Genomic DNA, 25,907 nt, shown 5'->3' on the forward strand with positions numbered 1-25,907 from the left:
GAAGACCATTAGACAGCTGCAGCTCATCCAGAATGCTGCTGCCAGGATTCTGACTAGAAACAGAAAATCTGAGCATATCACACCAGTTCTCAGATCCTTATACTGGCTTCCAGTAACATTTAGGATTGATTTTAAAGTACTTTGACTCATTTATAAGTCACTCAATGGCCTAGGAGCTAAATATATTGCTGATATGCTCAATGAATATAAACCTAACAGACCACTCAGATCATTAGGATTGAGTCAGGTAGAAATACTACGGGTTCACACAAATCAAGGGGAGTCCGCTTTTAGCTATTATTACTATTATCCACAGTTGGAACCAGCTTCCAGAAGAGATCAGATGTGCTAAAATATTAGCCACATTTAAATCCAGACTCAAAACGCAACTGTTTAGCTGTGCATTTGTTGAATGAGCACTGTGCTATGTCCGAACTGACTGCAGTGTATTTTATGTATAATCATTTTCTCTTAATTGTTTTAAATTTATTTTAAATATCATTTTAAAAGTCATTGTTTTTATTATTATTTTTAATTGTTTTTATTGCTGTGATTATTATTTTTAATGACTATTTAACTTTCTTTTTTGTAAAGCACTTTGAATTACCACTGTGTATGAAATGTGCTATATAAATAAACTTGCCTTGCCTAATGTAGTTTTGTGGGTCACCATTGTGCTGGAGAGTAGAGCCTGTGCTTCAGTCAATGATGAGCCGGAAACACTGATGTTCTGTTGCTTTATTTAAAGGCAGTAACTGTGCAGTTGCTTAAGCAGCGATGATCTTTTTGTTAATTAATCCAGCACATGCATGTGTGCTATAGCTGATGATGAACTGAAATGATTTGAGTTAAAGACATATTTTTAGTTTTTTTAAAGTGTTTGCAGTTTTATACTAAGAAATATTTGTTCTCAGTGGACTCAAATTATATAAGTTCACATTACTAACGCCATATTAATACTAATATTTTAAACTCAAACTGTTTGCAACAATTGGAGCAGAGTTAATTTCCATGGTAGTATAACAATATCATGCTGTAAAAATGTAGAGCTGTAAATTAACGGTAGAGGGCTGCCAACTCTGCTGTCAGTAAATTACTGTTATTTAACGGCACAATGTAACACTTTATACCCAGGGATGGGCAGTATTTCAAATACATGTATTTAAAATACATATTTGAAATACAAAATACTATTTTGTATTTAAATACCTTTGAAAAAATTCTAATGTATTTTGTATTTAAATACATTTAATCATAGTATTTTTGTATTTTCAAAATGCATAAAATATTTTTTGCCAATCAATCTCTATATTAGACTGCTGATTTCTTGTATCAACGAGCTCAAACATGCCACTTTCATGCATGTGAGCTGCAGCTGTATGATGTAATCTAAAATTGGGTAAAGAATATTTCTGGATTCCTGTAAAGAAATAAAAAAATAATATCTCCTTCATGCGCTATCAAATTTTTTTACTTCCAGTTTCAGACCTTTAGATTCAAAAACACAAAAAGTCATCATAAATCAACACATGAACCTCAATAATGGTGACAATAAAAAGTGTAATGATGCAATGCATGCTGGGTACAATAGTACAAAACTCCCAGCATGCATCACAGCATGAATAAATTATCCAGCTGAATTGTCCTATTACCTTCTGTAATTCTTACTTTGGTGCATTTATTTTGTGCTGTGTATTTTGTTGTGTCTTTTTGTGATGTCCAGAATTGATCCGAATAGCGGAACATTTTGTCACCATTGTTGAGATTCATATGCTGAATGCTGATATCTGTGTGAGTCACTACAATTAACTATTTTTTTTATTTTTTCTCTTTCTTTTCTTTTTTTTTTATGTATCTTCAAACTCACATTGTAATAACACAGGGTTTGTAAAGTGAACACATTAAACTGTACAGCTTCTGGATTCTAATAGTTTCAGTAAATCAGGCAATTACATAATTATGAAACCATCAAAAGTAGATTATGATGTACTGCAAATGTGTCAAACAAACAGTCATAGCAGTCAAAGAAAAACAGCAATTGATAATAAGAGTTAAGATCCCAGCTAATGGAAACACCAGTCACCATTATGGAATGAAATGAAACAAACATTAGATTTAAACCCCTGTCAATAAGAACTTCTGTAGACCTCTAACAGAAATGAAGTCAGTCTTGTTAGTAATAAGTGAAGCTGGTACGGCTATTTGTGGAGTTTTTAATCCTTCTCTGTTAAGATCAGCTGAAGATAAAATACATTAAATCTCCAAAGATTTCATCTAAAGCCGGGCTCACACTGTGCGATTTTTAATAGTCTTTTGCGATTGCTGCTTGTCACACTGTACGACCATGATCCCCATGTCAGACTGTAGGATCTCAGTTGTCTTAATGTCAGACTGTACGACAGTCAAGACGTGACAAAAACGGACGTACTTTTTTTTTTTTTTTTACAAAAACGGACATACTCAAGAAGACTTGTCCGGAGTTTTACGTCATCAATACGTGACCCGCGTTCTCTCGCTATAATGGTAGCTAGCAAACAACAGCAACGTGTAGCGTTAGTTTTATTAATTACATGCCTTGATGTTAAAAAAACAACGAAAAAGACGACGTGTGTGGAGCAAGTCATGGCTCGGCAAAAGAGGACTTTATGGACTTCCAGTTCTACAGAGCGAACTTGAGGTAATTTTGTTATTCGAGTTTAAACATCCTGCCCCTTAATAAATAAACTTTAAGTAAACTTTACTTTGTACATATATCATTTTTTACAAATAATGAATGGTTTGAAGTTGTCGCGCTAATTGCGTCAAGTTCAGTGCTCCTATTGGTTCTTGGTTTGACGGTCATCGTAGGAGATGTCACACTGCAGGAAAGTGTCTGAAATCTTCTGACACTGCCAGAATTTAATCGGAGGAAAAAATTTATCGCAACGGCCATTAATCGGCTGTCGGTGAAAATGTCAAACCAGCGATCTAGACGACCGATTTTAGCCTAGGATTATAGGAAACTTTTAGGATTTTAGGATTTTCAAAATTTGTCTCAGACGACCAAATCGTGGCCAAAATCGCACAGTGTGAGCCGAGCTTAAGGCTGTGGCTGCAGTCAGTTGTAGTTCTTGAGTATCTGTTTTTATCTGTTAACTGTAACTTTTTTTTTTTTTTTCTCTTCTTTCCTTCAGTGATTTTTCTTGTTAAGAAGCTTAGACAAGCTGAGAGGACTCTATAAATAATTTATGAAGATTTTGTGGCTCAGATAAGGTCCAGTGTGGTTTATTTCTTTGCTCTTGGCTGATATGTGGCATTGCTATGGCCTGCTTTTGGCCCAGATCTGGCAAACAGGAGCGGTCCGCCCAAGTGCCATCATTCCACGCTACATGTGGGCCAGATCATCATTCCACATGTGCCCAGATGTGGGCTGGATCTGGGCCGACAATATGTTGCTATCTGGGTTTTGAGGCATTCTCTTATTCCAAATTCTCCTCACTTGTTGGCCTACCCAAAACTTAGTGAAAAAACTACTAAACTAGACTACTAAGTAGTCACTTCGTCATCTAGGCAAGATTTCAACACAGGAAAGAGAACCAAAGCATCCAGTTTGGCTTGTATATCGGGGACTGCTAATCCTCCATTCTCGATTTTTTTACATACAATTTCTCGTTTCAACCTCTCCTGATTAGAGTTCCGTAAAAAAACGAAAAATCTTTTTCTTTACTGAAGTTAAAAACCATCGTGTGGCTGGCAAAGTTGAGGCTACAAAAGTAAGAGATGCTACAATCTCTGCATTAATTATTAGCACTTTACCCCTAAAAGTGGGCAGTTGTGGCCTAATGGATAGAGAGTTGAACTTGTAACCCGAAGGTTGTGGGTTCAAGTCTCGGGTCCAGCAGGGATTGTAGGTGGGAGAAGTGAATAACCAACACTCTCTCCACCCTCAATACCATGACTGAGGTGAGACCCTTGAGCAAGGCACCAAACCCCCAACTGCTCCCCGGGCACCGCAGCATTGGCTGCCCACTGCTCCGGGTGTCACTACTTTGTGTACACTTGGATGGGTTAAATGCAGAGCACAAATTCTGAGTATGGGTCACCATACTTGGCCACACACCACTTCCCTCCCAAAACTAAGATTTGTTGTAGCCTGGGATGCCAATTCCTTTCTTCCATATCTCTACCCCACACTATCCCAAATATTTTAATGGTTTTGTCTTGGATTTTCAATCCAAAATTTAATTTGGGTTCCATCCAATTTAAATATAGAATCTCACAATCTTACTTTTGTTAATTTTCATCCCAGTCGTCAGTGTAAAAAGCTCACATAAACTGTAGTGCTCTTTCTGCTGAGTGGTTATTTGAAAAAAAAAAACTAAGTGATATCGTCCATATAAAGTGATAATTTTGCTTCCTTACCTAAGCTCCCTGGTATTAATAATCCTTTCAATTCAGAATTCTGCCTAATAGCTTGAGCTATTACTCACTCCTGATCGGACGATAACAGGTGGAGATAGATGACCATTCACCAATATGCTCTTACATCCAGTGTATAATAAATTGATCCATCTAAGAATTGACTCCCCCATACCCATAACTCTGTTACATTTTACGTAAAAAAAGGTGGTCTAAGCTATCAAAAGCCTTTTCTAAATCGAACCACATGACACATAGTTTACACAGGTAGTTTACGATCTTGTGTTTAAAGGAAGGTATCTCTTATTAATGATAAATTCTGGTGAAAGGAATGGATTTAGAACAGAACCTTCAATGTTGTTCCTGACCGGTTTACCATAAATAAAAGTCGCATAATCAACAGTACAAAGCATGTGGCATCTGGAAAGGCTCCCGCACAGACCCTCCCTGATATCTCCTGATCGTTTAATGCAGTAATTCAATGATGGTAACAACAAAGATGATGGTTTTACAACAGACGTCCGAGCTAAGAAAATCACCAGATCTTCATTCGGAGTGACCTCCCGTTTCTCCCCAGCAGAGAAACGCGCCTTTTCTTCTTATTGGCAGAACAAAGAAGATTGATTATTGTGTTCCGAAAGACACAATAATTGTTGCTGCTACCGAAAGCAACATATACTGTATATATAGACAATATATATTGAGGTTGTGTGTTTAGTTTGTCTTTCATATGCTTGGTGTGATTATTTAGAAGGTAGCATGTTAATCGATGCATTAACCCATGTATTATATAAAATTAAGGTATGTACTTTGTGTATACCAAATACCTGTTGTTTGATTTTTAATGAAAGCTAGTTGTGTCAGCAATAATTTGGCATGGATGAAAGTTGACTTTTGATGAAAGCTTTGCTTTTTTTGCTGCTTGCTCGCGCGCTGACATGTTTGAAACTTCGGGTCCTGATCTGATCGCGCTGTTAAGCGTTCTTGGCCATATACCATCTGGCAAAGATCCACACATGCCTTCAAAGTTCTGACCAAAGAAACTTTAACACCTGAAGCCATAAGAACTGAAACAAACTTCCTAAGAGCGTCATCACGTCACAGAAAACCAACCAATTGCAAGAGGGCATCCCCAGTGACATCGTGTGACGACGACACATCAGCAGCCAATCAGCCGGAGGTTCCCGCCGACCCCTCGGAGACCGCGCGGAAACACCCAACCAGCTGTCAAACTCAACTTAAAGCAAGTAATCAAACAATTCTCCATAATTCTGCTGGAAACCGGCTAAAGTAATTTTATGAGTAAAGACAGACAAGTTCTCTGCTTGAAACTCCCTCAGGGTGAGGTTTCAGTACCTAGCAAAAGAGTGCTAGTTTAAGTTTTCTTCAAGTTCATTGCCTGCAATGTGTGTTTGTGTGTGTATGTATTCTGTTTTGTGTTATTTTAGCTTAGTAGTGTTGTAGAGTAGCAAATAAACTTTGATTTATTAAGAAATCTTTTGTCTGGTGCTAAGTGATTTAAGTCTTAAAATATTTGCCAAAGATCGCGCTACCTATGCTCATGAATTTGGATAAAGTACTATTTGGTTTGTTTTATCGTTGGCCACGAATAAGATAAACAATATTGTTAAAGATATACTTAATTTAACGATTCGCTGGAATAGATTCCCTAAAAGCTAAAATTAAAATAAGGGCTAATCCTTACATATAATGGTGGAGAATGTGGGCATTAGTTTGATTTGAAAATTTATAGCCCATTCAGAATAGTCAATCTGTGTGTTTTTCATATTTTTAACCGGAAAGATATAGCGGATGCACAGAGAGTCAAAGCTGTTGTGGTACTGTACACTTACTTGTGGCAATGCGTTTTGAATGAAAGACAGTGCAACGTGAGTTGTTGTTTAAGAAGAAAGTAAACTGCAGTAAAAATAAAAGTGTCTTTTAAGACAAAAGTCGCTCTAAAAGTGCAAAAGAGACAAATGAGCGAATTTCCTAATTTCTCTCTTCTATAAAGCCTTTTCATAGTCTGTGATTCATTGCGTGTTCCAATGTTTAACTGAACTATGTGTTTTCCCTGGCGAGAATATTAACTTAGCTACTTATTGATTTTCTGCCATTTTGATTCACTAAAGAGTGAAATCAACATGGGGCGCTCGGAAGGAGTGGCCAAAACGCGTCTGTGGGGAGAATATTTACATTGATCAAAGGAAAAATGGGTAAAGAAAATCCACTGTGTTTTGGTCTGCCAGAATAATCTGACGAAGTGATTGAGCTCGCCGCGGCCAAAGTGTTAGATTGATAATTAATCTGTGGGTTAATTTAATTTGGTCTAAATGAGTTGAGATTGTTAGTGCTATAAAGAAAATAATCTAAATAGTGCTTTTGTGGTTGTTCAAGAGTGAGACGCACTCTGAAACAGTGTGTGTCACCATGGTGACAGCCCAACCGGAAGTCTTCAGAGACTCTCTCGGAAAATTTCTAGTGCGCAGGCTCAGTTCCGCGTCATTTTGAGCTTTGGTAAACAAAGAGCATAGCACGAGCTAAGCTAACTGAAGCTAATAAGTAGCATTGAAGCCTAGCCAAAGCTGGTAGCATTGAAGGCTAGTGAATAGCACCTAGCATTTTGTAGCCTGTGGGTTTGAATGCAGTGTGTTGTGCAGTGTGTTTTGGGACGATTAACTCGTTTACTGCTGAACTTTAACTCACACTAAGACTGTTCACATAATTTTCTTCTCTATTTTGCATTTATTTATGCTATACCTCTCCTCCCATTTGAAAGGACTTTAACAAATGCAAACTTAAATAAACCATTGCTAGACAAGGCAGCTAATTTTCATAGGAATAAGGTATTTACAGTGGGGAAAATAAGTATTTGATACACTGCCGATTTTTAAAGTTTTCCCACTTACAAAGAATGGAGAGATCTGTAATTTTCATCGCAGGTACACCTCAACTGTGAGAGACAGAATATAAAAAAAAAATAATCCAGAAAATAACATTGTATGGTTTTTAAATAATTAACTTCCATTTTATTGCATGAAATAAGTATTTGATCACCTACCAACCAGCAAGAATTCTGGCTCTCACAGACCTGTTAGTTTGTCTTTAAGAAGCCCTCCTATCCTCCACTCATTACCTGTATTAATTGCACCTGTTTGAACTCATTACCTGTATAAAAGACACCTGTTCACACACTCAATCAATCAGACTCCAACCTCTACACTATGGGCAAGAACAAAGAGCTGTCTAAGGACACTAGGGACAAAATTGTAGACCTGCACAAGGCTAGGATGGGCTACAGGATAATAGGCAAACAGTTTGGTGAGAAGGCAACAACTGTTGGCACAATTATTAGAAAATGGAAGAAATTCAAGATGACTGTCAATCTCCCTCGGACTGGGGCTCCATGCAAGATCTCGTCTCGTGGAGTATCAATGATCCTGAGAGAGGTGAGGGATCAGCCTAGAACTACACGGAAGGACCTGGTCAATGACCTGAAGAGAGCTGGGACCACAGTCTCAACGATTACCATTAGTAACACACTACACCGTCATGGATTAAATCCTGCAGCACGCGCAAGGTCCCCCTGTTCAAGCCAGCACATGTCCAAGACCATCTGGAAGGATCCAGAGGAGGCAAGGGAGAAGGTCATGTGGTCAGATGAGACCAAAATAGAACTTTTTGGTATAAACTCCACTCGCTGTGTTTGGAGGAAGAAGAAGGATGAGTACAATCCCAAGAACACCAGCCCAACCATGAAGCATGGGGGTGGAAACATCATGCTTTGGGGGTGCGTTTCTGCAAAGGGGACAGGACGACTGCACCGTATTGAGGGGAGTATGGATGGGGCCATGTATCTCAAGATTTTGGGCAACAACACAGCAAAAAATCCAGGGTGAAATTAACTCTCCTGGGAGTACATGTGAGACCACACTCAAGAGTGTGAAAGTGTTAAAATAAGAGTGTTAAATTAACACTGAAGCAGAGTTAAAGTTAATGAGTTAATTAAGAGATTCATTGAGTGATGATTGACCATTATTGAAGACACCTGATGTTAACGAGCAGAATCACCAAAGAAGAAAATCACAACTTTTATGTCACCATTATAGTGGTCAGCGTTTGCTTTAGTTGGGCTCTTGACCCTTACATTTTTGAAGTTAGATTTTGTTTGGATACTGTAACTGACTTACAGCAGAGAGACAAACAAAAGGAAAAAAGAGGTCATGTGATGTTGGTAATGTTATTACATAACGATCATTTGATCTATATTGCCAAACTCATTCAGAATCTAAAACAGTCAGATTTACCTTGTTGATTAGAAGAATCCTGTTATTCTACAATATTCAATAATAAAAAGGGGTCCTTGAAAGTTGTTCTGGTAATTAAAAAAACAAAAAAATCTTATTTTAGACACACACAGATATCAAGAATCAGTGTATGAATCTCAACAACTGTGACAAACAGCATAAACAGATCAACTCTAAACATTAGAAAACAAGCTACTAAAAAGTCGCATAAAAAAAATATAATAATAATAGTAAGAATAAAGGAAATTACTAAGAAAATTCAGCTAATAATTTATTCACGCCGCAATGCATCATGGGAGCCATGGATGAAATTGATTGGTGGCACCCAGAATGCACTGCAACATGCTTTTTTGATTGTCACCGTTGTTGAGATTCACAGGTTGATTCTTGATGTTTGAGTTTGTTCTTTCCAAAGATTTTTGAACAAACAACTTTTAGAAATCCCTCGGCTTGTATTGAAAATGCTGGTAATCCTATGCTAATGAATCACAAGACTGCTATAATCAACAATTATCTAAATCAGAGATTTGGCTCTGAAGGACTTCAGAGATTTAGGAAAAACAACACACACACATATATATATATATACATACATATGCATATATTGTTTTCCTTTTTCTCTTTGCTTGTCTGTCTGTCTGTTATATTTCTGTTATAACAGCAAAGCAAAATCTAACTTTGAAAATATAAGGGTCAAGAGCACAACTAAAGCAAACACTGACCACTATAATGGTGACATAAACGTTGTGATTTTCTTCTTTGGTGATTCTTTACACTTTACACTACGTGCACTATGGACACTTTACACTATGTGCACTATGGACACTTTACACTATGGACACTTTACACTATGTGCACTATGGACACTTTACACTATGTGCACTATGGACACTTTACACTATGGACACTTTACACTATGTGCACTAGACACTTTACACACACTGCTGCGTGTACACAATCCCACAAAAGACTCAGCAATATATGTATGTTTACATGCTCATGCACTACAAATCATCCTGCACTGTTCCCCAACCAGCTGCTTGACTCAAAATGTCTCTCTTTGCACATGTACAGTATTTATGTGAAGCATTCATATAGTTTGTATTTTTTATCTTCTATTTTTTAGTTTGTATAGGGTAATATTTATGTGAAGCATTCATATAGTTGTATTTTTTATCCTTTATTCTTTTAGTTTGTATAGGGTAAATACTTATATATATAGTATACTTATAGTTAAATCTGTCAGTAGGTTAGTTGTGTATAGGTTTATACTGTTTTTTACTTCATTGTTGTATGTCTGTATTTATGTAGCACCGTGGTCCTGCGAGACACGACATTTCGTTCCACTGTATGTCCCCACATGTAGCGGAATGACAATAAAGCTCAACTTGAACTTGAACTTGAACTTGAACTTGCTCGTTAACATCAGGTGTCTTCAATAATGGTCAATCATCACTCAATGAATCTCTTAATTACCTCATTAACTTTAACTCTGCTTCAGTGTTAATTTAACACTCTTATTTTAGCACTTTCACACTCTTGAGTGTGGTCTCACATGTACTCCCAGGAGAGTTAATTTCACCCTGGATTTTTTGCTGTGAACCTCCTTCAACCCTTCGTAAGAGCAGTGAAGATGGGTCGTGGCTGGGTCTTCCAGCATGACAATGACCCCAAACACACAGCAAGGGCAACTAAGCAGTGGCCTAGCCAGTCTCCAGACCTGAACCCAACAGAAAATCTATGGAGGGAGCTGAAACTCTGTGTTGCCCAGCGACAGCCCCAAAATCTGAAAGATCTGGAGAAGACCTGTATGGAGGAGTGGGCCAAAATCCCTGCTGCAGTGTGTGCAAACCTGGTCAAGAACTACAGGAAATGTCTGACCTCTGTAATTGTAAACAAAGGTTTCTGTACCAAATATTAAGTTCTATTTTTCTATTTTATCAAATACTTATTTCATGCAATAAAATGGCAATTAATTATTCAAAAAATCATACAATGGGATTTTCTGGATTTTTTTTATATTCTGTCTCTCACAGTTGATGTGTACCTACGATGAAAATTACAGATCTCTCCATTCTTTGTAAGTGGGAAAACTTGAAAAATCGGCAGTGTATCAAATACTCAATTTGCCCCACTGCATCTAAGATTGGTCTCTTCCCCTTGTAGTTAGACGCAATTAATGCTGGGTCTTAGCCTCATTGCTTTGATAGGAAGATAATTAATTTAATTATATTTGCGCTCATGATTTTAAGGATATCAGCGGGTGAATCGCTATGAAATATTTGAAACTGATAATTTTATTTCATAACTAATCCCAGATGTGAAATTAAACTCATTTAATTAAAATAATTTCAGTTCCTGATTCCATATAGACTGATTGAGATAATTATGTGTGCTCTGATAATTTAACAATAACATTAAGATCTTAATTATTAACTATCAATGTGTTTGATTGTCGGCCCGGGAAAATTAAAAAATTTCCTTGATAATTGAGATGGTAAGGATTAATTTGTTCTGATGGTTCTAATGACACAAAGAGGAATTAGTAATCTGTTAGATTTAGGGATGTGGAACTTTTCATTTAATTTCATAATTACGAATTTGAAAATTCTAATTCAATCTAATTATTAATTACAGTTCCTGTTTCCATACTGGTTCCAGTTGTAATTGCGCTTATAATTTTAATGACAAACATCCTTAAGATCTTAATCCTTAACTGCCAATAATACTCTGCAACTAGGAAAATCATTATAATATTATAATCAAATTATATCCCTCTGAAAAATTTATCTGAATCGATCCTATCAATTTTAATGATGACATCATTAAAACGTAATTAGGAATCACGATTTATAATTTGAAATTCTAAATTCAATTCGCAATTAAGTTGGTTCCATCTGCCTTATTTTCAATCCTTTAGTTACTTAATTAACACAGAAGTTAATTTAGGTGTCTCTTTTGCTTGGGTCTAATAGTAAATAGGACTCCCCGTAGTGCTTGGTTGGTGAAGTGACATTGTTTCCAGTGTGGGCTAAAGCAAGTGGAGCCACCCGTTCCGACGTAAACCTGGTGCAGGCTGGAGGAGAAAACTGAATAGCTCTGTTCTAGTGGTGCACAGTGAAGGTCCGCAGCAGGCCTAGCAATCAGGTATCGGATGAGGAGTCAACAGGCTGACTGGGAGAAGGTGCAGATATACCACCTCGGCTAACTACTGGCTGAAGTACGTCGGACTCCAGGTCCGCACTGACAGAATAGCTCCCGAGATCTAGCCCTGCCCCTCTTCAGACCAGCAGTCGGTGACGTGCCTCACCCGTGTCACAGCTGTTTGAGAGGCTCACTGCAACTACGGTAGGGACTGAGTGTTCGGCAGGACCCTTACAGGAGCTCACCTGGTGCGCTCGGGCGGTGGGCCTTGCTGCTGTACTCCACTGGACCAATTTAATTCCTCACTCTGCCTAGGGCACAAGAACGTAACCTTCTAATTAGCCAAACTCCAAAAGAAAATTAGGATTTTCTCAATACTTAGGCCAGTGTGTTTTACCCTACTAAAATTAGCAAAGCCAAACCCCTTGGTACAGCGACTCAACAGCGCCACCGCGCTTCCACCTTTATTACTAATCCTGACATTGGAAGTAAATCCTCACTCTTCTTCTTCTCTTTTCTCCCTGCCACTATCTTCTAATTTGACTACTGCTGCTGTTTTCTGGGATTTTGCCTGAGGGAAAGCATAAGCAGAGAACTTTAGCAATTGAAAAGGTATTTGTGAAACTTGAGAACGACGTTTCAAAATTGTTTTCCACTTACCTTCCTCTTTGTGAAATCATACCCCGCCAGGCTAAAGCAGGTCAACGAAAAGGTAGGCGTCGGAGAGATTTCCAGCACGAACGAGGCATACTCTAACTAGTGTTGTGGTGTCAATCTTGCCATTACGGGACCAGTACTGTCATTAAGTTCTATTTTTCTACTTTTAGAAAGCCTACGGCAAACAAAAGATGCCTCAGAAAAGAGCGGCAAAAGCCCAGCAGTTCTTGACTTCAAAACTCAAAGTCAAGGGCTGGCTCTAGAGAGCGCCCAATGCCAAGACAATGCCAAGCCGCCACCCAGAGAGTGGAATGCACCCTCGTCCGACAAAGAACGAGACTCCCACACTGGTACCAGATCTAAACAGAGGTATGAACGCTGGGATAGACCGTGTGGACGTCAACGCTCACCTGGACGGCATTGGGAAAAGACATGGGACCAGTCAAGGCCTCATGAGAGTCAATGGGAAAGATCGTGGAACCAGCCAAGCTCATTTGGAAACTCAAGAGGAAAAAACTCATGGGAATCCAACGGAAACGCAAAGGGAAAACGACAAACTCACCCTGGAGCGACTAGCTCAAGGAATCGACGAAATAATTCACAAAGATTCAAAGCTGACCGAGCTCAAACTGAATCCACGCAAGAACAAAAGACACCACCGTGTTTCGACTCACAAGAGCTGGTGAAAATGATGAAATAATTCTTCCAACGGAAAGAGGAAGATCGGAAATGTGAAAAGAAAGAGAAACCAGATTCAGCCTAACTAGCGGCCGGACGAGAAGGCAGCGACCAGCTGACCCAGCCAGCTACGGATAACAGCACTACCTCACTCTCAGAGAACCGCAATTGCAATAACTTCAGATGGACACGAAACCTCACCTGAAAACCCAGCAACAGAGTGAAACACTAACTCAACACTCAACGCTCCAGATCACAGCAGCGTCCAACAAACACCTGCTGATGAAACCACTCAAGTTCCTGAAAGTTCTGTCTTGGTTGCCTGCCACTCCTCCGAAAAACACCACATCGGCCCTGATATCCTAACGGTTTCCTCCCAAACTCCAGTCCCTCAACTTCTAGGTGATCTCATTGAGAAAAGTATAGCAAGAAAGTTTTACCTCTCCATCATCATTGAACGACACAAAAGAGGCGAAGCCCTTCTTGATACGGGAGCCGACATCACTCTAATGTCCACCGAGCTCCTCGAAAAGGTCCAAGAAAGAACAAAGAGGGCTAACAGAACCCTCAGACTCCAGAGGTGTGAGCTGAACCTCCAAGCATATTCCCACACGGGCCTCCAACTGAAACATGTGGCCCCAATCCACCTAACGGTAGGATCAATGGATCTCATCCATCCAGTATACGTTTCACCACTCAAGACGTATCCACTTCTCATTGGGAAAGATCTGCTTAATCTCTTCGAACCTTCAAATTCGTAATTATGAAATTAAATGAAAAGTTCCACATCCCTAAACCTAACAGATTACTAATTCCTCTTTGTGTCATTAGAACCATCAGAACAAATTAATCCTTACCATCTCAATTATCAAGGAACTTTTTTAATTTTCCCGGGCCGACAATCAAACACATTGATAGTTAATAATTAAGATCTTAATGTTATTGTTAAATTATCAGAGCACACATAATTATCAACTTCAAGCACCTAAAGATATGGACACTATCTTTAGCTGTTTGAGTCCGCGAATCTCTGCCCTGGCAGTCATTAGACTCCAACGAGTTGCAGTATCAAGTCACAGACACAGCCCCTAATTCACTGACTGATGATGCAGTAGCAAAGCCTGTACCTGGATCAAGCACAAGCAGCAAAGTCCAGGACCCTCTCCTCTGCTCACTGCAGGAGCCTGAATCAAACGCAGGCCCCCTTCAAATCATGACTGCAATAGATGTCCAAGGCACATCAGTGTCCGACGCGGCACTAGCCCTGTGGGCAAAGAACTCAGCCATCAGCCTGAAGCTATTCAGAACACTGAAGCAAAGACATGAGTCTACCACGTGTCGCTAAGCAAAGCCGCTTCCCTCTCAGTCCCTGGTCGACACCATGGCCACCTCCAAGATCATCTGCGCTGTGGACATGCGATGGAACAATAGACATCTGAGTCACTACTTCCTCGTTGTCCCAGGCCTGCCTCATGACATCTACATTGGAGCGGATATCATGGTCCGGCTCAATGCTTGCATTGACACCGTGAACGACATCATATGGGCTCCTCTGCCACACCAACTGACAACTTCAGTCAACCTCAAGAACCTCCAATCTGGTCAAACCATGCCAGACGCATGTGCTATGATCACAGAGCAAGAAGCCACAATACCGGCCTACAGCAAGAGTGTCATTGTCCGCCTCAACCTGCGACCTGGCCAAACTCTCAACAGTAAGCTAGGCTTCTTCCAACCTTCCAGGACCTGCCTGAAACTAGGACTCACCCTGGAAGTCACACCTCTCATCGAAGTGTCATCTCGTGCTGTGTATGTGTTGTTCAACAACTGTATGGCCCAAGACATCCACGTTCCCAAAGCCAATCACCTGGGATGGCTCATCAGCCAGGCATTCCACGACTTTGAACTGACGGTACCTGTCATAGGCCCCATAACATTCACAAAACCCCATGAAGTAATCACCATCACTTCCATTCTGCCGGTGTCCAGAGAAAGCGTCTGCCGTTCAGAACTAACAGATGAAGAAATCTCATCTCGCTGTCTACACTGTCTCAACACAGCCTGAGACAGAATCGCCTACACAGGTGAACACCGGGGCCCAAAGCCCCCCAAATAACTTAACTGCAGAAGAACCCTACGCCGGGTTCAACGCACAACTTCAACAGATCCTGAATGAGGTGGATGCCCTCCACGACAAAGTGAATCGCCAAGGACTCAAACAGGTTCTGCTCAAGTACAAGGACTCCTTCGCAAAGGATTCCCTGGATTGTGGACTGACCAACATCCACACTGTGCACATCCCGACAAACCCAAATGCACCACCCACATTCGTGCGATAGTACAAGATTCCAATAGCGTCATATGAGCCAGTGCAAGAAATTGTTGACTCCATGCTGGAAAAGGGGGTCATCCGACCCTGTAACAGCACATACTCTGCACCGATATGGCCAGTCCTAAAACCCAATGGCAAATGGCAGCCCACCATCGACTATTGCAAGTTGAATCAGCAAGTACCATTGTCACGATGGCCCATGACCCAATTGGACCAAGAAATTCCCAAAATCAAAGGCTCGACGATCCTGTCCACACTGGACGTCGCCTCCGAGTTCTGGACGATCCCTGTCCACCCCGATGACCAACACAAGTTGGCATTTACTTTTGGCAATCGACAGTACACCTTCACACGGTGCCCCTTCGTCTATGCAAACTCACCAGCTGAATTCAACATCTTTCTGAACAAAGCATGCCCTGACGCCAGAGCCAGAGGCAACCTTGTCTACGTAGATGATATTTTGATGAAAAGCTCAAGTGTGGAAGACCACCTCAAGGAAATTGATCACGTCCTAAACCAGCTGACAACGGCAGGAGCCAAAATCGCCCTTCACAAAGGACAGTGGTGCAAAACCAAGGTGAACTATGTCGGACTGCTTGTCGAAAGAAATGGCATCGAGCAACAGGCTAACCGCACCCAAACAATCCAAAGCAGAAAAGTGCCGACTAACATCTCTGAGCTGCGAAGCTTTTTGGCGACAGTTCATCAAAAACTACGCTGACATCGCCCGACCACTAACCTCCCTCCTGAAAAAGGATGAACCATTCGTTTGGACTGAAGCCCAAGACACAGCGATGAGCCAGCTCAAACAGCGCCTGTGCTCTGCTCCGTGCCTGGCCTACCCAGACCCAGGAAATTTGGGACATTTGTTTCATTTATATGTTTAGGGTTTGCACAATCAATTCTGTGACACCACAGCATGCAAGCAAAGGGTTTCTTTAATAGTTACAATGAATTAATTTTAAATCTATGTAAAGCATATAAAAATTTGAATTCAAGTACATTTTTAGACACACACAGACATCAAGAACCAGCACATGAATCTCAACAAAATCAACAATCAACAAAATGCTTCATGCTGCAATGCATGAAAAACTCCCATCCTGCAATGCAGTATGAATAATTACTGTAACCACTGTTGATGATCCTATGATAAATGTTCACGTCTAAAAGCCAAATCCTAAACAGAATTTTTTTTCTCAATATTGAAGCATTATGGTGGCACTTGCTTAATATGAGGTTTTTTTTCTTCTTTAATAACCAAATGTAGCTAATAAACAAAAGATTTAAACCAAAAACATTCATTAATCAAAAGCATAATCAAATCTACTACTGCAAGGTTTGATTCAACATTGCACAAACATTTGTTGTGAAACAATATTGCAATTATTAAAATGCTCAAGAACACAACTAAACACACTGACCACAATTATGGTGGCAATGTTTTTGATTTTTGTTTTTCTTCCAGTTGATTTCATTCAAGGCTGTGGCTGAAGTCAGTTGTAGTTTTTGTGTTTCTCTTTTCTTCAGTGATGTGAGGTGCCAGGAGCAGGAGGAACTAGGCAGGACCCAGACCACAGCCAGGAAGGCGGCCCACTGTGTCCAGGTCTTGGAGGTTGGAGGTGGAGACCGGGGATCCTTCCACCATGATGGAGGTGGAGACTGACAGACCTGAAGTGAATCCGCTCCATAGATGGAAAGCTCAACGTGAGCTGATGCAGCAGGGCAGAAGATGGCAGGTGGCTCATGCCAAGCTGGGTGGGTTTTTGGGATAGACGGGGTTTTCTGGGCATGTGTATGCCACCACACACACACACAAGCGTGATTACCAGCACAGGGAACGTGGCAGATAGGTAAGTGACCTCCATGGTCTTAGCAGGACAGACAGATAATTCAGGGCAGAAAGACAGTTCAGGCATGATCTCCGCAGTTTTGGCAGGCCATAAACGGCCTCCTTGGCTGTAACAGGACATGCAAACAGTTAATGCAGGCTTCCATGGTCATGATGGGACAGACAGACTGTTCAAAACAGGCTGATGGTTCAGGACATTCAGACAGTTCGGGGCAGACAGACGGTTCTGGTGAGAGAAGAACGGGCATGTTTACATATAAGTCCTCTGAGCTCAGCCTCAGCTCACCCTCAGAGGCGGAGCTTTCCTCTGCGCCCTCGATCTCCACTATAACTTCCTCCATGGGCATGCTTCGTTACCAGATCACGCACCTGGTCAGACATCGGATGAGGCTCTGGCTCGATATTCAGCTCTGTTGCTCCTAAAGGTGATGGCTCGTTGGTCGTGGCGTGCTTTGGCTCTCTGTCTGTGGTGGGCTCTGGCTGATGCTTTGCGCAGCAGGGTGGTGTTTGGCTGGACTCTGGGTCTGGTGTCATCGTCCGCTGGTCCTACAGTCATGGATGAACCGCATGATACCAGCACCCACTCCATGTACGTGAAGCTCTTTCGAGGACCCTCCCTGGACAACTGCACGTGTAGCGGTGTTCAGTCCAGCATGTAAGAATGTGTTCAGGCAGTCGTCCGGGAAGGTGGTCAGATGTCAAGACCAAGGAACTCCTCCAAATGTTCTTTGAGGGAGCAGTTCCTCTGCTCCAAGCATAGCAGGGTCATCACGGCAAAGTGGTCCATGGTAACGGAAAACAAAAAACTGACAAAACAGGAAAAGAAACAGGGTAGAATCACACCTGTAAACTTTGTTGGTCGGGTCTTCTGTCACACTCGAGGGACGAGTGTTAGATGAGATTGAGAGCAAGCAGGCTTTATTAAAGCACAAACAGGAATAATCCAGACAATGGCAGGTTGGTGACACTTAGGTATACTTGAGGTATAGACTTACAAGACCCGACCAACAATGAACAGGCAGACAGGAACTTAAATACACTGAACAAACTAAAATAATGCCTAGACACGCCGAAAAATGACGAAATCAAATCAAAAACCATAACAACTAACAAGACGGTGAAGACGATGCAAACAGAAAGTCCAAACTAATAGACACCGTGACACCTACTGTACGAGGATATTAAAATCACCAACATTTACGAGTTTACAATATCTGCAAACAGTATTAATTCAGTGGGGAATTATTTCATGTATGTGATTCCATAGGGCTTTAGACAATGTGACTACTGACATTGTTATTTTGCTCTGTAGAGTTCTTAAGAAAGAATAATAGAGAGCACATGTAAATAAACTGTGCTGTCAGTGGCACAATTCATTCTTGGTGAACTCCCTCAAACAGAATTAGCTGACCATTTCATTGACTCCCATAAATATTTTATTTTGCAATTAAAGGATATTATATATATATATATATATATATATATATATATATATATATATATATATATATATATATATATATTTACATATTAGACTTTTAATTGGTAGAATGTAAACATAAAATATAGAATAATAGTTCCTGTCTTTTATTAATCCAAATTTAGGTTTTCAGGTCTTGTTTTCCTCCAGCATGAAAAGGTAATGTTTTCCTGGCTCTGAAACACTGACATGCAATTGTTTCCCTTGCAACAGGCCAGTAATGAACTATTGCCAGACTTCTTGAATGTGTCAGATTCTCCTGATTGTTCAGTACTTCATAAGAATTGCTTTAGAGATAAACACAGGATATCTAGCCAAAATCAGCCATCTTACTGATGAAATTGAAAACTTCCTTACAATAATGTTTGAATTTACTGTTGGATTTGGTAAGACCTGATGATGATGATGTTGACTCGAGACTGCATAACATCTGTGGAACATTTGACTTGACGTTGTTGGATTAAAATTTACTTTGACTAATAATTGACTACACAAAAAATAATCAATTTGGTTGCATTTGTTAAACATCAGATATGCTCGCTAGAAATTTAGAGTAGAGGGCTGCATTGGGATTGGGATTTTGTGGGATGCAAATCTCATGGGAGCAGGCAGTTTTACCTTTACTGTGGGCGGACAAGAAAATATATTGCAGGTCCTGCCATCCTCACAGCAAAATCCCCGGTGTTAAATTAACACTGTTGGGTGTCCATATGGGTCCATCCTACAGAGTGTTAAAAGTAACACTGAAGCAGTGTTAAAGTTAATGAGGTAATTAAGAGATTCATTGAGTAATGATTGACCATTATTGAACACACCTGATGTTATCAAGCAGAATTACCAAAGAAGAAAATCACTATTTTGTGTTTACTTTACTTTGTGTTTACTAAGTGTTTACTTTAGTTGGGCTTTAATATTATATTTTATTTAGCTGCTGTAACTAAAATATAACAGCCAGACAAGCAAAGAACAAAAGTCATCAGGTGGTGATGATTATGTTTTAACATTATCATTATTTGACCTGAATCACTGAACTCGTTTAAGTTTTTGATCAAAATAACTTTAAAAAAAACATCTGTCTGATTATACTTAAATTGCCAGATCTTATGTTGTTCACAGTGTTGACGTAACCAACAAAGAAAACCTAACTCAGTTATTCAGGTCAATACATGATGATTATGTCAAAACAATCATCACCACCTGCTGACTTTTGCTCTTTGCTTGTCTGGGTGTTATAATTCAGTTATAGCAGAAGTCTTTGGAATGTCCCAGTTTATCTAATGTCTCTGTGTTTGTGTAATTTCAGTTCTCACCTCAGATCGATGGTGAAAGGCCGGTCTACTTTTAGTGTCCACTCGCAGCGGGCATTGTTTGGGTAACTCTCCAGAACCAGGTGACCTTGCCTCTTATGAATCACTCCTCCACATGCTAAAAAAGTAGACAAAGTCAATAAAGTTGCAGTGTCAAATGCACTAAAACAAATACCATACTTGTATTGTGCTCTGTCCAGGAGCAACAACATTACATGCGTTTAACAATATCTGATATTCAGTCATTGTCAGACATGTAAGCAGGAAGAACAGTAGTAAGTGATATTTAGTGAACTTTTGTAAGGCTAATGCTATACTGGACCTAAGGAGGGTTCAACATTTGAACTCTGTCTCACAAACAGGAAAAGATGAGAAGACGAAAAAGTTCTTGTTCTATTAGGATTAACCACCATTAAGATAAAACAACAACAACAACAAAAACAATAATAATAGAATGTGCCTTCTCTCAGGCCTTTCACAAAAATTACCTACTGTATATTTATAAGATGCATCTTCCCACTAAAATCAAAGCCACTTGTTGCAAATTAGCTCAAAGTGAGATGAACATAATTAATCATAACGATATTATCAATTATATATTCATCTTCAGGAATTAACTGTAGCATTAATAGTACAATAAAATGATTTGTTCGTCTGCTGTACGGACAGTTTTAATCGTCTATTGACTCTAAGGAAAATTATTTCTCTGGCCACGGAAAATTAATTTCCTCACTAATACATCATAGAGCATGTAACAAAACCAGAACGTTGAAGTGAGCTTCTGTGAGCCGCAGACACAGACAACCAAGTGTGAATACATATAAATGTTTATTAAACTACACTACAGGGGAACATGTAACATTGAACTAAACACAAATATACACACATTAAACATAGATGCCAATGGAAGGAAGGCATGGAGAGAGAGAGCGCTCGCACGCAAAAGAGAGCGTAATGGAAGGATTTGCACATGAGCTACACACAACTTGTTAGAAACATCAAAGAATTACATCACCTTAATCAAAAGGGGTCAAAGCCTAGAAGCACGTCTAAATAGTCACTTGACACCTCATTTGCATGTTTTATGACTGTTCTGCTCAATCGGTGTTTCCCACCATTCTTCCCACAGTACCATAAGAATAGTATGATGCATTTAACGAGGTCACAGTGTACATTATTGTTTGAGAAATTAAACCAGAGATACATTCATACACCTGAATATGAGTGTTTAGAGCTTACTAATACAAATAACGAGTGGTTACTAGGCTAATATAATAAGGAAACATACAAACAACACATAGCTATACCAGATACATTTGTAACTGATTAATTATGGTCTAAATAAAGGAAATGTCTCTATGCGTGTGTGTTGTACTTGTGGAGGTAGTCCACTGGTCAGCCAGGCCGTTGGTGTCTGGTATCGAGGGTCATTTAGTTCTCTGGAATGTGTTTGAAGTCCGATAGAGAGAACAGATCGTCAATTCTGTCTAGCATCTTTTTGACAGTGGGGGGACAACCACTGGCGATTTAGCACCCATTTAAAGGTAGACTGTGGGGCCAGGCTGTGAATTACATGCAAATGTCAAAAGGCTAAAAGGGTCTCTTAGGACATGAAGTCCCAATGACCATCAAGGATCATAAGCAGATGCTACAGATTCCCTCCCTTTTGGCTGAAGATGTTCACCTGGAGACATCTTCAGCCAACAGTGGATCATGATGGTCGAATGGTAGGTGGATCAGACAGGACGAATGACAGGTGGTTTCTAATTTTCTAATCTAATCCTCTCAGGACTGGATGTGGGTCTGAGGAGGTGTAACCTGTTTCTGTCAGCTTCCACTTCTGGATATCTTGACGTTCTGTCGCGTTTGGTCGAACTGGGGGATGTTTTAGCCAGTTTGTCAAGGTCTTTAAGAGTCGTCTCATGTGCAGTTTCAGGGTCTGCATGGAGAGCTTTCTTCTTTTGTTAAAAGGGAAGTGTTCTGTGGTGAAGGCTGGCGATGCTTTGGTTTGCGGCTAGTCACTTCTTCCATTGTGTAGCAATTCTTGGATGGGGGACTCTGTTTTGCTCAGTGATGGTGATGCTGATGAGAGCTCCACTTTTCTTGGCTCTAATTCCTTTTCAGGTGGTCTTCCAGAGCATTTGGTCTGGAAGACCACTTCTAACTGGTCTTCTAACTGTTCCTTTAACCCGTTTAAGATTGATGGGCGATAGGGCTTTTTCTTCATTAGCTCCAAAACTGTGGAATTCTTTACCTATTGAGATAAGGCAAGCTAAAACTCTTAGCACTTTTAAATCTCGCCTTAAAACTCATTTTTTTAGGGTAGCTTTTAATGAAACATTTGTATTGCTCAAAAGAGTAATGTACTATTTTTATATTGTTTTATTTGTAGTGTTTTTGATCTTTTTATTGTGTATGGTTTTATCTGTTGTTGTAAAGTGCTTTGAGATCTTCATTTAAAGGCGCTATAGAAAATAAAGTTTATTATTATTATTATTATTATTATTTATTTTAGAGTCTTTCTTTTAAAGTCAGTTTTGGCTTTCTCTAGTAGCTGTTGTGCAGACTGTAGATGTCTTCTCATGTCTTTATGGGAAGCCTTTAGTCCTTGTCGGTCACGTTTAGCAACTGCAAGGGCTTCTTGGAGATGTTCAGTTTTTCCTTTGTTTCCTGCTTCACTCGGTCTAGTACCTTGAGTTTATCCTGGGTTTGTCCGTGCAGCGTGAGATGTGCAATAGCTCTCTCAGGAACACAGTGGTCTGATGCCTGAAATCATTCTGGATTTTCACTGCCAGCTTTCCTATGCGGCTTTGGGCATGTTTCAGCTCCTTCTGACGATGGATGCTGTGCTCGTCAGGAGTCTCTTCCGAATTGTGACTATTACTCAGAATATTAAAAGTTCAATTGTCTTGTGGGTGAGACTATCTGTAATGCTTCTTAGCCAGGTGTTCACATCTCCTCCTTGGGGGGTTTGCAGTCTGTGACATGCTGGCAGACTGGAAAGTGAGGACTGACACAGATCTGTATGGTGTTATAGGCCTCTATGTGGTGAAACAGCCAAGTGTCATTTCAGTGATTGCAAACCCAAAGTGGAGTTTGTTGTAGTGGGGTTTTGTGGTTCAAATTTGCTGTTCGGAATTGACAGAAACCTGACATGCTCTGACATATTCCGCCACATCTTGCTGTATGCCAGCCCCGTATGCCACTTGTTTTAGTGTCTCATAAGTGTCTCTGGTACTGTGGTGTCCAGCACATGATGCGTTGTGGGCATACATTAACCTGACCCACCTTTTTCACTGTGGCACCACAAGCTTTGGTGCAGTGTGGTCATCGGGGACATATTATAGAATGTTGTTCAGCACACGCAGCATGGTTTGATGTCATGCAGCAGTTTGAGGGCTGGAGCAGCAGGTGTTGTGCTTGACTGGCTTCTTGTTCATTGTGGCAAACTCATCTTTTTCCTAGTCAAGGAGGTGGTGTGTGAAGTTGAGCTTGGCATAATTTGAGTCTGTGTAACTGTTCTCTGATGCAGTTTTTTGAGCCGATGCGATTTAAAGGGTGATCAGGATGGTTGTCACTTGTACTGTGATGACTGGGAGTCCAGCTTGAAGTGTTGCTGTGGGAGGGGTTTGCTGTTATCCCACAAAACACCCGCTCTGGGCACACCATACCTCAACATTGTATCCTTAACCCTCTGGGTCTGACAAACGCAGATACGCGTTTTGGGGCAGATTTTCCTGATAAGGCAGAAATGAGCTTGAATTACTCTGCCATTTTTGATCGTTAAAGATAAGAGCAATACACCATTAGAATCTGTAAGGGGTCTACTTTTATTTGTATGCACTCATAATAACAACTAAACTTTGTGCTTTTGAAGAATAAAGAAAACAAACAGGGTGCGCTCTGTCTTCTCCGTCTCCGCGAACTGTTTTCAGAAACGCGTCACTAAAATGAAGTGTAACTCAGCAAATACTCAACACAGAGACATGGGAGTTATATCTATAGAAAGCCTGAATCGAAAACAAATATTCTGTGATGAAGTAATCCGTATGAAACCAACACGATGTTCAGTCTGTCTAGTCTAACTCATTATTTTTAATGGGATCCCTCCCCCTCGTGTTCACATGCAAATAACCACGTGAGCCACGCGTGGATGAAGACGCCCAACATAGACAAAGAGTCAGGAGTGAAGAGTTCATATACTGTTCGTTTCTGGAAGAAGACGCGCTCAGTAAAGGCTGGATTTCCCTCAAAATAAGAACAAGAGTTCAAGTAGAGAAGATCGATCTGATGAGTAAGTAATGTTTATGTTTTGCATTAGTTAACGTGTTATTGTGACATAAACTTGAACACATTACTAGTTGGGTTTTTTCCCAAACACGATGAATGCTACGCATCTAAGAAAGTTTAGACCATGTTTATTATCAATAATCTGTTCACAAATATATTTTAATAGCGTGCTAAACAATAACAATTAGTTCTCAGATATAAAATATATTTTTTATAGTACGAAGTACATCCTTTTATAGTACAAAGCATGCGTGAGTCTATGACTGCAGAATCATATCTTCTATACTATAAAATCATACATGATGTTCAGGATGGCTATATGACTACAAAATCATAGTTGGGTTTTCCCCAAACTATAATTCCTGACTAAAATGTTTGAAATCCAGTAAAACATTTTGAATATGATGGGCAATTCATTGTATTTAAATTTCTTACAGCGCGATGATGTTTTCATGCTCTATATAAAACAATAAAAGTAATATGAGAGTTTAGAACGTTTATGATTAATAGCCTACTTTGTTCAAAAATAGATTTTAATAGCATGCTAAACAATAATAATTAGTTTCTCAAAAATAAAATGTCTTTTTTTGCATAAGTCTATGGCTACAAACCTATATATATATATATATATAAAGTCACAGTCACACTGATGGCCCATTAGCAGCCTTTAGGGGAGGGCCCTTTGTCTCTCAGGTGAAAAACACTTAATATTCAAGGCCATTACCACTCCCTCGCATATTGGCTTTCAATCACAAAACATGTCTTTAAAAAATTAAATCAATGTATTGTTTTCTGTGAGCAAATAAACAAGATGATTTTCACATAATTATGAAGTAAAAATTCTAGGCTACAAGATCCAGTTCTCAAAAGTCTTGTGAACAATTGTTCTGTATGTGTTTTATGGTCTTATTTCAGTGACTTCAAAATTTTAGTTTTTCACTAACCACGCATAAACGTTGATTTCTCAAAAACACAATCATGTACATAAATGCTGCTAACATATTATTGTAGCCCTGTTTGTGCTGTTTACAGTGTTATTAGACTTTAGACATTTATATTTTTATATGCAACTGAAAAAAGCACTAATGTCAGGGCATGTCGAAAGTTCTCCAGGCCCCCAAAACACCCTCAGACCCCAGAGGGTTAAAAGGCCATTGACCATGTTGGTCCTCTGTACAGCTGCTTTGGCTGTTGAGGGCCCTTACAGGTTGGCGGCATGTCTTTGTGATCACTTTCCATGTTCCATTGAACTGGAGAATCTCTGGGTGGTTCATGAAGTGCAGAGCAGGGCTCTTTTGTCATCTGAGTAGTTAGTGCTCCTTTGGGAGCAGTGTTCTGCTGAAGTGGGCAACCCCACTTTAGTTCTGGCCATTTGTTGCTGTAGACCAGGACTAAGGCAGTAGTTGGTGAATCCAGCTGTCAGATGAAACTCCTTGGCATGAGAGTAAATCAGGCATTGTGT

General features: G+C 40.0%; 1 protein-coding gene across 2 annotated transcripts in view; it reads right to left on the reverse strand.

The window, feature by feature from the left end:
* Positions 1-25,907, reverse strand: part of pamr1b (peptidase domain containing associated with muscle regeneration 1b) — a 142,614-nt gene that overhangs the window by 46,966 nt on the left and 69,741 nt on the right. For both annotated transcript variants that reach the window (XM_079411947.1, XM_079411948.1), the window contains exon 4: positions 20,159-20,273. In XM_079411947.1, coding sequence (XP_079268073.1) covers positions 20,159-20,273 — 115 coding nt within the window. The remainder of the gene's footprint in view (positions 1-20,158; positions 20,274-25,907) is intronic.

Source organism: Barbus barbus, assembly GCF_936440315.1.
Source record: "Barbus barbus genome assembly, chromosome: 48".
Taxonomy (NCBI): domain Eukaryota; kingdom Metazoa; phylum Chordata; class Actinopteri; order Cypriniformes; family Cyprinidae; genus Barbus; species Barbus barbus.